This window comes from Agelaius tricolor, unplaced genomic scaffold (genome assembly GCF_023055355.1).
Source record: "Agelaius tricolor isolate 1412-34295 unplaced genomic scaffold, bAgeTri1.0.p SCAF_1, whole genome shotgun sequence".
NCBI lineage: Eukaryota > Metazoa > Chordata > Aves > Passeriformes > Icteridae > Agelaius > Agelaius tricolor.
In genome coordinates this window covers 10,017,335-10,031,317 of record NW_027269261.1, presented here as the reverse complement: position 1 = coordinate 10,031,317, position 13,983 = coordinate 10,017,335, and the positions used below count along the sequence as shown (strand labels likewise).

At 44.5% G+C, this 13,983-nt stretch overlaps 1 protein-coding gene across 1 annotated transcript in view; it reads left to right on the top strand.

The window, feature by feature from the left end:
• Window positions 1–13,983, top strand: part of SYNDIG1 (synapse differentiation inducing 1) — a 51,566-nt gene that overhangs the window by 14,903 nt on the left and 22,680 nt on the right. Inside the window, exon 3 of the mRNA XM_071422536.1 lies at window positions 3,261–3,398. Within this exon, the coding sequence (XP_071278637.1) occupies window positions 3,261–3,398 (138 nt within the window). The remainder of the gene's footprint in view (window positions 1–3,260; window positions 3,399–13,983) is intronic.

Genomic DNA, 13,983 nt, shown 5'->3' with positions numbered 1-13,983 from the left:
GTGCATGGCAGAGTTCCCTTTCCAGAGAGCTCTGCAACCCAAAGACCATGCAGCCTGGTTTTACTGATACTGAGTTCACTGGCTGTCACAGCTCTCCTCTGAATTGGGTGTACAGCATTTTTCCTGTTCTGCACCTGGGCAATGGAGGAAAACAGCACCATAAATACCTTGCCCAAGCTCATCTAGGGCTGTGTTGAGAATATGGGAATGTAATTTTCAGTGGTTTTGTCCCATGGCATATGCTCAGAAGAGCACAGGTGTGCTGTCAGAGGTGTGGTGCCCAGGCATGAGCTCCTAAGAGGAGTGGCACTCAGATATGCACTCACAGCACTGACTCATCCTACCCACAGGACATACTTTATATCTCTGAGCTCCTTCAAAGGCACATTGTTAACAGGTTACAAGAGTGATTACTCTTTGCATTTGACTTATTTTTCTCCTTTGAAGGAGAAGCCACTCAAGTCTGGAGATACTGAGCTCTGCCAAGGGATATTAACCTCCATTAACCAGCTCCAGATGAAGGGAGCACGGCTGGGAAGTCACCTTCAGCAGTGTCCAAGTGCCCTCCTATGAATCTTGTTAATGGTAGCAATTCCCTCTCTCATCATCACTTCCAGGAATGTCTCTGGGATGCAGCCTGGGATGTGAGTGGCAGGAGCCCTGCATGAGCTGCCTCCTGTCGTTTGTAGAGGGTGGATATTTGGCACACGTCTTTGAGGACTGCTGTGTCAGCTGAGAAGCAAAAAGGGGACAATCATGAAGGGTCACAGCACTTGCCCCAGCTTGTTTTAGTGCAGATTGTTCATTTCTGTCTGCAGTGATCCCCTTCCAGTGGCAATGTGCTGGATGCCAGTTCCTGAGGAGCAGCCTGGCTGTGGGGGTCCAGAAAACACCACAAGGGAGGTGATCAAAGTCCAGGGATCAAGGAGGAAGAATAGGCCTGGGCAACTGCATCCAGGGGATTTTGCCCATGGCATTTTGGTGCTGCCAAGTTACATGTGAAAAGTTTTCCAAGCAAGGAGAGACCTCTGTGAGCCCATTCTGCAAGGCTGGCTGCCTGACTGACAGGGCAATTTTTACACTGGGAGTTGGGGAAACAAGAGGAGCTGCAGCAGGTCAGGGTTAGGGGATTATGGCTCCTTTAAATGCCTTTAAAACTGAAAGGCAATCAAGTGCAAAACTCAAAGTTGTATAGAGAAAGAAATAAATAGACAGGCAAAATTAAATAAATAGCAGGCTTTAGAGACATCACCTCTTAAGAAGTTATCAGCAAGATAATTGCTCTGGTAAATAATAAATAAAGATAATAAATAATCATCCCCCTGCTGCTCAGGGATGAGTGAGTGTGTGGAGGCAGAGCAGTGATTAGATACAGCCTTTGGCAGAAGAGCCTCCATCCAGCTGCTGCCTTCAGCATCTGCTGCATGGAGGTGAGCTCAGAACACTTGCAGGAGAGCAGAAGGATGCAGAGTGCTGGCAGAACAGGTCATCCTGTTTAACCACATTACTGGAGCAGGCATTGTGTGGAGGGAAACAGACCACATATTAACTTGGAGCAGCGTTGTGTTGGTCTTTGTCAAACCAGAGCACTGGACCATCTGGATTGGAAGGCAGATCCCACAGGGCCCCATAAGGAATTAGTTTTGTATGCAGTGTGTGCATGTTGCTGAATTGGTTGCTTTGAAGGAAAAAAGTAAAAGGGCTGCTTCCTGAATATCCATCAGAGGTTGCTGGCAGCTGTAGTGCAGAGCAGACCCTGTTGTCTGACATCTCCAGTGTGCTTGGCAGGCTGTCTGCAGAGCAATTGTACTGTCTCAGTTGAGGTAAAGCTCATAGCTTTTAGGAGTAGCCAGCCTTGAGTTAAGAAAAGGTTTTTGGTTGTTTTTTTTTTTAATAGAAAATCCATTACAACTGCAGAAAAGAGTTCATCACCATCTCTGTTAAAAAAAATCTGCACCTTGTGTCTGCTTTCCTCTATTCTTCTTTCAGTCACTTCAGCTTTTCTACAGAATGAAAGAGCTGCCTCTGATCAGAAATTATCTGCTCAGGCACTTACAGGCTGTGATGAAACTGCATCTTAAATGCACATTACAAATGGAGTTGGATTCCCTTCTTTCTTCCTTCCTGTGTAGATGCTTTTTGTGGCATTCTGCCTTCCAATGCCTGATTCCTCCAACAAACTTGGGAAATGGTGCCAGGGAAGGGAAGGGAAGGGAAGGGAAGGGAAGGGAAGGGAAGGGAAGGGAAGGGAAGGGAAGGGAAGGGAAGGGAAGGGAAGGGAAGGGAAGGGAAGGGAAGGGAAAGGCACCCTAACTGACAAATATAATTCTGACTTCTCAACAAGACTAATATCCAGCTTCTTCAGTGTCAGGGTAAAGCTCTTGCAGATCCAGGAATAAGAGCAGACAGAGAGCTAGGTAGCCAAATTATCAATTATCCCAATGTCAAGGGGAGTTCTGAATGGAGAAGATTTCTTGGTAAGCTCAGGATGAGGTGTCCTGTTGTAAGAGAGAGTGTTGGGAAGGAAGGTTTGCTTGGGGAAAGGAGTGTTTAACTGGAAGAGTTGAGGTACCTTTTGCTGTTGGATTTCTTTCTGGGATTTCTTGAATTTTTTTTCACCCCTCTGGTTCACAGTTGGTCTGCATGGTCAGGACTGTATGATTAGAATTATTCTCTCACCCTTGGTAACTCACTGGTGGGTCAATTTGGCCTTTGGGAAGCAGCATAACTGATAATTTTGTGATTCAGCACAGGGCCAAAGTTACCTGAGAAATCTTTTCCCCATTTCATCTTTATGTGAAAGGAAAGGCAATTTGAAATTTCAGAAAGGTGGTCTCCATAGATACTATGCCAGCACACAAAAACCTGAAAAGCAAAAACCTGAAAAATCAAAAGCAGTTTTTGATTTTGTATCTCACCTGTTCAGGTGAGTGCACAATTTCAAGGGGTGGTTTCAGCAGTACTGTGGATTTTCTCCCTCTCCCTCTCCTCCTTTATTTTTGAAAGGAAATATTCACCCTGGTTCATGTGACTAGAGAGCCCCTTCCTTTAATGCGCTTCCTTTTCAGCTGCCTGCAGTGATATCTTTACATTTGTCTTTTCTTGCTTTCAAGCTCACGCAACAGTGATGGAATCTGTGACACAGTGGGTGAGGAAGAGGAGGAGAAATGGTCAAATGATCAGGGAATTGGCTGATGGCAGAGGAAGAGCAATAGTGTCATTAACCAGCACATCTATGTTTCTCTCTTTCGCCGCTCCAGAGCGATTACTCGAGTGACACCGAGAGTGAAGACAACTTCCTGATGATGCCACCAAGGGATCATCTTGGCCTCACTGTGTTCTCCATGCTCTGCTGCTTCTGGCCACTGGGAATTGCTGCCTTTTACCTGTCCCATGAGGTAAAGTTGAAACATCTCCTGCCTGACATTCTCCAGGGCAGTGGAAGGCAGTTCAAGGGGTGGCATCTTCCCCACCTGGATGTGTCTCTGTGGTAGTGGTGGCTGCCTTTTAAGATACTTTGCTGAGGGAGGTGTCTGCAAATTATTTTAGCTTTTAGTTGGCAATGGTCAGGTTCCATGTTAGGTTATATGTCCAGCTAAAAATCCTCTGTGGACATGGCTTTTGAATAGAAAACACCCTTGATAGCTCAAACACTTGGCTTTCCCATTGGGTAAACAGATCTACTTGTCCCAAGCTGATAAGCTAGAATGTCCTTCCAGGAGAATAAAAATAATTTCTGTTCTGCAGATGTGAATTTGCTTTCCAGAAACCATTTCCTTTCCCACAGAAAAAATTTGCTCAGTCAGTTCTTCTTTTCAAATTTTAATATGCAAATATCTTTTTTTTTTACCAAAGAAGTGACTGTGTTTTGGTTTGTTTTCTTCACGAGGCAGTCTTAACATTTCTTAACTCGCAATCACCTCGTGCCCATCATTTGTCTCGACAAGTATGTCTCCATAAGTGTCTGCAGTGTAATTACTGAGTTTCCCAGCAGGGCAGATAATGTGAGGTGACAGAGAAGGAGTCACACTGGCAGCCTCATCAGTGACTACGAGGAAACATTTGATTATATTTCTCTCTAGTGCCTATTGCAAACTACAGTCTCTGCTCCACAGCACCCTTCACATTCACCCTCTCAGCTGTCTTTCTAATCTGCCTGCACTAAACATCTACCAGCCCTGCTGATTTGTCAAACCAGAGAAGGCTCTTCAGATCTGAAGAATCCTACTCTTCAAAATAAAAAAAAAAAAAACCACCTCAAAAAGAGGTAGAGAACTACTTTTTTTTTTTTTTTTTTTTTTTTTTTTTTTACTTCAAATGAACAGGCTGTCTTTGCTCTGGGAAGCCTCTGAGACAATTAGTGTTTGTCCTGTGGAAAATAACAAGTTCTGACTGTTCAAGTTTCGATTGTTTGTGAGATAGTTTTATCTGAGCAAAGAAAGCACAGCATGATCCAATAAATACAAAACCCCCCAATCAATGTAATTAATACTAAAAAGCAATATGGCTGAGAAGCTAAATGTGCTGAGAACCAGTGTGCAAAGGCCAGGGCATCCAGCTGTGAATGGATCCCAGGAGCCAGCATGAGTCTGTAGGAACCTCTGTCTTCCATGGGAGAATACAAAAGGTAGGAAAAGCATGAATACAGGGAAAAATGTTGGTACTATGCTGAAGGATTTTGGCATTTGAAAACCAAAACTTGTGTGGTTTTTGGTTTAGTATAATGATGAAGAACAGCTGAATGTGGCTGCCTGAACTCAGTTTTCAAATCTCTTGTAGAAAGATGGTCCAGCTTGTTCCAGTCCAGCGAAATCACATCTCTCTGTCCTCTCCCCAAGCTCCCAGGGAGCAACTTTCTCTCTCTGCCTTCCCATTCAGCAGGTCCATCACAGCCCTGAGAAAACAGGTGGAAAAAGTGATTCTTCTGTAAAATCCCACATCCAAGAAACTGGCATTTTCCAGGGGAAAAATGCAACCAAGTTAAGCCTAAACCTCCTGTGGCTGAGAACTTGCTGAGATAGTTGGTACAAACCACCAAAACACTGCACCTTGCTAAGCTGATATTGACAGTGATGTCAACTCATACTTGGACACATAAACTATACATGTGATTTCTGTTTATATAGATCATTCAACTTAAACTCCTTCATAAGATTTGAGATCACTTGTTAATTCAAAAGAATAGTCCAGCTTTCCCCCTTCTTTATCAAAAGCCAGAGGTATAGCTAAAGATCAACTCTTGCTACTCATGATCAAACCTTTTTTTACAGTTGCTTGAGCTCTTGAAAATTTTGTGTTTTCCAAAGTTTCCTGAGCAGTTGTAGCAAAAAGGCCACCAGGGAATAAATCATAATCATCAATAGGAAACTCAGAGATGGGGGACGGGTTCTTTGATGCAGTATACAGCACTGGCAGTGAATTTTGTTTTAAAAATCTGGTCATTTGAAGATGCAGCCTCTGTTTGCAGCAGGTGTATCTGCAGTACAGCTCATTCCACAGGCATGGGTGCCCTGTTCATCCCTGCATCACCTGCCAGCGCATTTATGGCGCGTACGCCCGTGTCATGCTGCAAAACAATGACACAAGGTTGGATGCTGTAAGACAGCAGAGGTGCTTCTTACCAGCAGAATGATTGAATTCTGGGGGGTTTGTGCTCCATGAAAGCCGAGTTTCTCCTGCAGGGGATGTTTCTGCTCTGTGTGGGACTTGCTGTCTCCACCAAGGCTCTTGCTAACGTGCTGCTGACCTGGGGCTTCTTGCAGAGCCTCTGTATTGAGGGGTGCAGCTGTGCAGGGTCTGCCTCTGTGGTGGCACTGAAGATGTGCATCCACAGGTGAGCCAGCAGGGAGGAGCAGTGGATCCAGAAGTGCTCTTTAAGAGAGCTCAACATGTTTTTTTTCCTGTTGGGATATCCACTTTTCCAAGCAGGATGTCACCTGGTGATCTGATCCCAAGCAAAGCTGAGACTTGCCGGTTTTCATCTTCCCTCAGAAAAACACAGAGCTTTGAGGCCATCACTGGGCTGCCCACTTGTTCAGTTATTTCCTTCTGGGGTTTTGTTTGTGTTTTCCTTCCCACAAGAGTCTTGTCCCCACCTCCTGTAGCTGCCCAGTCCTGTGCTCCTCTCAGCTCCACTCTCAGGATGGGGCCCTGTGTCCTGTCTTCTCTCACATTTGCTTCTCCAGAATGAGGCATGTGAGTTTTTAGGCTTGCCATTGTTTGGATTGTCTCATTAGCCAACCATTGAAGAGCTCAATCAAAGGAGTTTTTGTGCATTTTGCAAGAAAACTTTTGGAAAGAGGAAAGTAAATTATGTCTTTCACCAAAACCTCTTCCCCACAAGCAGTGTATGATCAAAAACCCACCTCATTATGTTTATTTTTTCATAAATCTCCACCCTCTGGAGTCTTGAGGGTTCCTCAGTTTTTATTTCCAAAGATATTTTTAGCATTGTAGATGGTAGGCAAGTGTGAAGCCTCATGAATCAAAGAAAGAACTTTAAAAATGTATCTTTTTTGTCTTGTCAAGTTTACCATTGAACTTGTCAGATGATTTCTCAGGGGCTGTCAGGCTTTCTGCTTGGGCTGGGGGGGTGGTGGTAACAATCTTGAAAGGTCTTTTTGCATGAATCCTCTTTTTCTCCCTGCTTTTATTTTTAGGAACGAGAGCAATACCATGTCACACATTTCCCTCCCTACTGTAAACAGAGATTCATTATGGGAGAGCTGAGCCTTTGATGCTATGAATGAGCTTCACTTTGTGCCTGCTCCCTTGCAGGCAGGAACAGGAGCGTGCACAACACCTGCACCCACCTCTGACCTGGACACACACCTGGAAAAAACCCCTCTGCACACTTCTCCACGTGCTTAAGGTTCTCAAATGGCCTCCCCAGCCTCCCTCCCTCCTCCCTGGCAGCAGCTGGGACCTGCCAGGCAGCAGAGTGCCCTGGGAGCACAGGGCAGCAATCCCTGCCCGTCTGCTGCTCTGGCTCCCTGCTGTAATTGCCTCCCTGGCAGGGGCATGCAAGGATGCAAAGCTTTGTAATTATTTGCTCACATTGTCTCACTGGGTAAAGGATTTTCTACAGTTTTCCCACAGAAACAAGGCCTATGTGAGCAGAAAAAAAAGAGTAGCTTGTCTTTATTCGTGATAACTTCTGAAATATTTGGTTACTTTTCATCCAGTTTTCAGAGACAGGGCCTTTAGGAAAATATCTGTATTCTGACATATTTCAGTAGTCGCTGGGGAGAAGGAAAGAATGTTCATGTTTCCACTGGAAGGTAGAAAATAACATGAATTCTAGCTTTTTTCAGAGTTTCAGTGCTCAGCATACATTTATGGATTTCAGTGTCCTTGCTTTTCTGGCATAAGGTTTTGACATCCAACCTCAAAAGAAGAGGACAGAGAAATAACAGCCAGGTGCTATCTGCTGTTTGTTCCTTAGAAAGGTGGCTCATAGTCCCTGTATCAACAGGGAAAACAATGAGACAGAACAGCAGAATGATGTGCCACACTCCACCAGCCTGGCTGGTGATGCCCTGCTCTTATCCATCCACCCTGCTTTGTTTCTTATCTGTCCCACTTTACTCCATAGAAAGAATGAATATGGTCTGTTATAAAGAGCTTGACACACAGCCAGGAGCGTGTGTTTGCACAGGGGATACAGCAACCTCCTATATCAAAGAAGAAAAGGCAAAAGAAGAACAAAAAATGTGGTATTTTTCTTTCCTTGGCAGTGACAGGCCAAGATCTATACTTGCAGGATATGCTGGTCAGCATTGCTGAAGCAATGCTAGCAAAGCAGACAGGAGGCTTTTGCATTTTCAAGAGATTTTTCCACACTGCATTATTTCTTGGTCCAAGTAATGCTTGGACAAAAGAGCTGTCTAAAGATGATGAGATTTAATGGAAACAAAAGGCCTTTGTTTTGCTGTCTTGGACCAGATACCAAGTCTCACAATTCTTTTGCTTAAGCAAGGCTGTTTCTTTGAGCACAGAGATTGGGTAAAGGGCACTGTGTGTACTCTGGGGCTGCCCAGCCCAGTCTCTGCTGGCTGGCACACAAAGGTTTGAGCTCTCTGTGCTGCTCACTCAGAAAACAAATCCCTGAGTTCTCTCTCCAGCTCTCTGCGTGTGAGTACAGGCACACCCAGGTGCCCTCTTACCCTTCTGAACCGTTGCAGTTTTTCTGCTGCAAAAGGTGATGTGTAAAACAATTAAACCCAGTTGTGCTAGGAATGAGTGAAAATAGTTTAAAATCAGTTCCTCCTCACAAGGAACTGCAAAAACCTTTTGTGGCAGGAGTTTTCCTGGAGGAGCCCAGTGCTGCTGTCTTGCTGCGATGGCACAGTGCTGACGGTGTGGCCACTGCACTCACATGAGAGCCCCGGTCCTGGGAGGCCACCAGGCCATGGGCTCCTTGCAGAGGGTCACAGCTGGCTGCTGGCCCACACTCCTCCCCTTACTGCCATCAGGCAGGGGACAGATCTGCCAGGCAGAGGGGAATCAAGTGGCAAGGCTTCTCTTCCCAGCCACGACACTCCTGAAGGAGCCGGGTACACATGTCACCATCAGAGAGCGCTGGCTTCCCTGTGCTTGGAAAAGCAGCTCAGAAATAGATGACCCTGGCCCCTGGTGACGTGGGGCATTTGGGTGACATCCTTTGCCTCTGCCAAAAGCTTGTGGTGTGGTTTAATGCATTCAAAAAGTTTGCAACTTCTTGGTTCTTTGGGAGGAGAGAGGAAAGCTTCACCCCGGATTGGGTAGAAGAGGATCCCTTCCCCTCTTCCTTCCCCCAGGCAGTTCTGCAGACAAAGATAGCTGCTCTGAAGTGGGGCTGATGAATTCCCAGCATCTCCAGTTCTCATCTGTCCAAGTGGGAGCTGGCTGCCAGCCAGTGCTTTGCGTGTGCACGGACGTTGCTCCTGCCAACTTTTCCCTTTGGGAAGATGTCTCCAGAGAAGTGTTTGTCTGCACAAGAAAATGGCCATTTAGAGTGTGTTGTGTACCAGCAGAGACTGTGCATCCTGGCTGAGGTCATGGGCCAGGGAACTTTGTAAGTGTCTTGTATAATTTCCTCTTCATTCCTCTTTGTCCTTTTGATCTTGTAGCTTCATTTCCAAGTCACGAAGTATGGCTACAAAAAGGAATTAAATTAATGAATGACCTGATTGCTTTAGCCCTTAAGCTAATTTTAAATAATTGAAAAAGTAGCTGGCAAATAACATTCCCTGGAGAGTTTAATTCATTATGCAGGTGTTTAATTACAAGGAAGTTTTGAGATAGGAGAGAGACCAACTTGAAGCATTTGAGGAGATGAGGGATCTTTTTTTTTATTTTCAAGAGCATCCTGCATGATAGCAAGTATTGTACATGAGTTTTTCTTTGCCAGTTGTTTATGCCTCACACATTTTGCTAAGCCAGATACAGCCCCAGAGACTTGTCAATATAGTCATACTTCAAGGGTATAAAATATCCTGATGCCAGGAGGGCACCCTCTTTATCCTGCTCTTACTTTTTGTTGCTTTGCAATTGACTTGGTATGTCACAGTTTTATGAGAATGTGAGGATTGTTTCAGTCCACAGCTGCCACTAAGCTGGAAGTGCCTGTAGTATTCACAAATTCACTCAGAGGCCTCTCTGGTGGAGTCATCAGAAGAGTAGGGCAATAAATATTCCACAGGCGTTGATCAGGGGTTCAGTCTCCCTGACTTCTAGGCAATTCTGACTAAGTTTTAGGAACTTTTTAGTCTTAGGGAGTGGGGTTTTAGTGTTTTGCAATTTTTTTTAAATGTAGAGAGCAGGGATGCTGTTAGCAGGACTATGGAAATGGATTTGAGGCTTTTGTTAGTAATCCTCACTTATCTCAGCTAAATACTTCCATTTTTTTTCCATCTGCAAAGGTAGGTTTTCCAGGAAGAATTATATTTCAGGAGAGGAAGCAGAAGGAGCATGTTCACAGTCTGAGGGCAGAGACAGGATGCATTCTTTTGCACCTCCCAATGTCTGCCCTGCTGAAAGAGGCTTGAGAAAAAAAAAGAAGAGACCTTTTTGCATTCCTGGGAATGGAACATGGTCCCTTCCTTCTGGCCATCCCAATGTGTGTTTCCATTGTCAAGGAAGGCCAAAATGCTTTGTGATGTGCTGAAGGCCTTCACATGCAAGGGGGTGAATGATCTGCTTTGAAGTCTGCTGTGGCAAGGAGAGCAGCACCTTCATCCAGAGCAGCTCCTTGGGTGCTGTTTATAGCATAGACCTTTCTTTCATCTCATGATGTGGCAGCACCCTTTAAAAAACAAGACCAGTGAAAGGAAGCCCCTCTCACTTCAGAGGTTCAGTGTAGGCAGCAGTAAATGGATGAGGGTGTCTTGGAGGCTTGAGGTTAATATTTTATCAGTCTGCAACATACACAGAGTTTTTTAATATTCTTATCAAAGATTAACATCATGTACCAGAGACTCAGGGCTATATTCTAATCTTGAATATACAGCTTGCTATCTCTCAGCATCTCTTTTGGTGAGGGCTTCTGAATTACTACTTTGTTTGAATGCACAGCAGAGGAAACTGATCACTTCTGATTTCAATCTACACATATCTTTCAAACAGGCTGCAGAGTATCTCTCTGAAGATTTGAATCTAGTGAGCTAGGCACCCAAAGATGCCTCCCAGACAATGGTAATTCTTCATTGAATTGACTGACTTCCCAGCAGTAGGAAAGAGATCAAGTTTTTTATATATTTATTTGGGGACAACATACAAGAACCAGCTAAAAAGAAATGGACCAGGATCTACCTGCATCTGTGCAATTTGCATCTAAGAGATTCAAATATACCTATCAAGACATTTTTGTCATGTTGGCAATAAAACTGTTACTCTTGGTATTAAAACCAATCTGCAATTTTATCTGCTTGGGGTGAAAAAAACTCAGCTTTTTCATGTTGGGAAAACCTTCCCCCGTGCCAATTTGGTATTAAATAGACGTATTATGAACAAGAAGTTATCAATGACATTTCCACATGTTGCATTATTGCCATTTCTTGCATTACTTCTGAGTAGTGTGGAAGAGTCAGGGGTGCTCCTGCCAGCCCACATGTGTTTGCAGGAGGACTCAGCTTCCTCCAAGAGGATGGGCAAGACCAGGGGCAAAAGAAGAGGTCTTACAGCACCCTCTGGGAAAGATGGGCTTGGCAGTCTCTGCTTGACCCCATTCTTCATCCTGCTACCATCATGAAATCCAGGAGAAAGGGTGCAATTCCAACCAGACATTACCTGGAATTCCCATTCCCAATGGATGTTTCTGTCTGTCCCAGAATTATGAGGTGTATCACCATGAGGGACTTTTACTTACAAGTCCTGTCTCTACCAGGAGGGGTAGAAACGTGGTGGTGGGAGCATGAAAGGCAATTTTTCTTCCCAGTTCAGTTCAGAGAGCTTTTGTCTGGCTTGCATTTGGACTTTTTGTGGCTCATTCATTTGATGAGGAATCTGTAGAAGGAGTTGTGGAGAACTCCTTTCCCACAGATCCAAACCAAGTAGCTTCTCCCAGCATTTCCCTTTGCTCTGACAAGGATGTGCTGCAGAAGCTGGCGGTGGTCCTTGGGCTGATAATGGCAGTGAGCACACTCCAAATCCTCCCAGGTGTGAGAACCCTGGAAGTGGGATTTGCTCCAGAGACACGTGGGACTTTGTACTAATTTAAATAGTAACTGTCCCAGCCTGACATTTCTGAATTTAATTCAAGACACCACACTCAGTCATTGTTCCAAAAGTGTCCTCATTCCTTGACCTTGTTGCACAGATGGCATTGTTCTGAGCAGGTTTCTACAGGCTGTAACTAATTAAGCAATTAATTAGGAGCCCAGGTTTACACAGAAGCCATTGTAAAGCAGGAACCTCTGTGACCTCATGGGATCTTGTCAAAGTGCTGGTCCCAAGACTGTCCAAATTATCTGTGCTAAAGATTCAGGTGTTCACCCAGTCTCAGTTTGACTGACCTGAGCATCACCTGGGCCTTTCCTGATGTGTCCTCAGTATGTCACACATATTTGAAAGATTCACTTTGTCAAATGTGGTGCAGACCACATTGTCCTGTGACATTCAGTGGCTGTCTCTAGTGTGCTCTCTAGCTGAGAGCACAAATTTCTTGTTTCCCAGCACATTCAGTACCCCCCAGAGTCAAAATCCATATTTAAATCTCAAGGGCTTTTTCTCTTATTTTTACCATGTCTGACTTTGTTCTGTTGAAACTTGAGCAAATTTTCCTCAAACAACCTTGTTCCAAAGCTTCAGATATTGTGATTCTAATTGTGTCAAGTAAGATCATTCTTCCTAGCAAGTTACAACCTGAGTATCAATGGTAAAATGTAGAAATGCCACCATTTGTAAACTCTGGCAAGGTGACTTTCTATTTATTCTTTTCACCACATGCATAGCAGAATCATGGGGTCTGTTTTGGGAGAAAAGAGAGGAGAAAAATCAAAAGTGGAGGAAGGAGAGACTTGCAGGGAGAGGGCATGAACCTTGTCCATGTAACCCTCCCAGATCATAGGGAGTCCTTTAATCAGCTCAAGGTCCCTTTGGTGAATCCTGTAACACTGTGTCACTGTGAGTTTGGATGTCTCAAGGAAAATCCTGACTTTAAAACCAGCCAGACACAGCAGTGCCCTGAAAGGCATAAGCAGCTGTGCCCAGGGAATCTCATCAGGGCATTTCAGCCAGCCCAGATGGAAAGGATGCTCAGTTAAGCAGCCAGAACAAGAACTGCTGCTAAAGGCTGCAGTTAAGTATTTTAGTTGGTGTTTGGATGTAGCTGTGGGTGATTTGTTTTTGATGATGGAAGTTCTATAGGTGGTTCAAGGACCACATTGTTCTGCTTTGCATATGCAGGACAAAGCCTCTCACTTTTCTCTGGTGAATTGATTTAAGAGAGAGGGGGCACGTATTTATTGGAAAGCAAATTAAAGGGTTTTTTTGTTAATGATAAATGGCTGAGGTTAATTTAATTTACTACTAATTCCAAAGAGAGCAAAGAGAGCCATGATGTCATGTCTTTTTAGCTCCATTCAAATGTTTCATTACCTCTTTTTCTGATTGAAATGACTCATGAAATCATAGACACTGCACATGGCAAGGACTTTTAAGTTCATCTTGTCCATCTGTCTGTCACCACCGTGTTCTTATTCAGAATGGTAAACCGAGAAACTACGTTAGAGACAGACACAGTGTCCTCTTAAAGAATGGGGAATACTAAAAGATTCTTTACTCCTTTTTGTACATCACCTGGGTGCAAAAGCAGAGCCCATGAAGTGCATGTGAATTAATTCAAAGCCACGTAGCACCAAGTAAGGCTTACATCACTTCTCACAACTGCTTTGTCATGTGTTGTTTTGCTGATTTCCTTCTACATTTAGTGGGCTACTTTTCAGAGCTAATGGCTTTTATGAGTCACTGTGAACAATAAAGCCCTAGATCATCCCTGATGGGTGACATCTGTGACTGGGGACATCGGGTTGGAGGGTAAAAAATACAGTTGCTGGAAATAGAAGTGATCTGCTGGAAATTCAGGGCATGAAAGGCAGGCCTTAGAACAAAAGCTGGTGGAAGAGAAAGGGTCTGTTATCACATGCTTTTACAGAACCTGGCATCCTCTGACCCTGAAACCACTAAGAAAAGGCTGAGGGGCACACACCAGTGACGTCTCAGGAGCTGCAGTCACACACAAGCCAGCCACCCTCTCTGCCTCCCTTGCACATTCATTACTGCTGTAGTGAGGTCTCTGCTGACTGGAAACCTTGTGTGCTCTGTCAGAGCTGGCACTGCAGCTCTGCATGAGCAAACACCATCACCTATGCTGCTGGACAGCTCCTTTTTCAACTTGTTTTATGGCACCTGTGTTCTCTAACATGGTGAGAACCCACAGGAAATCATTGTCCCCAGGGCAGCACATGAAAATCCAATCCATCTCCCATGGCATCTGCCTGCTCA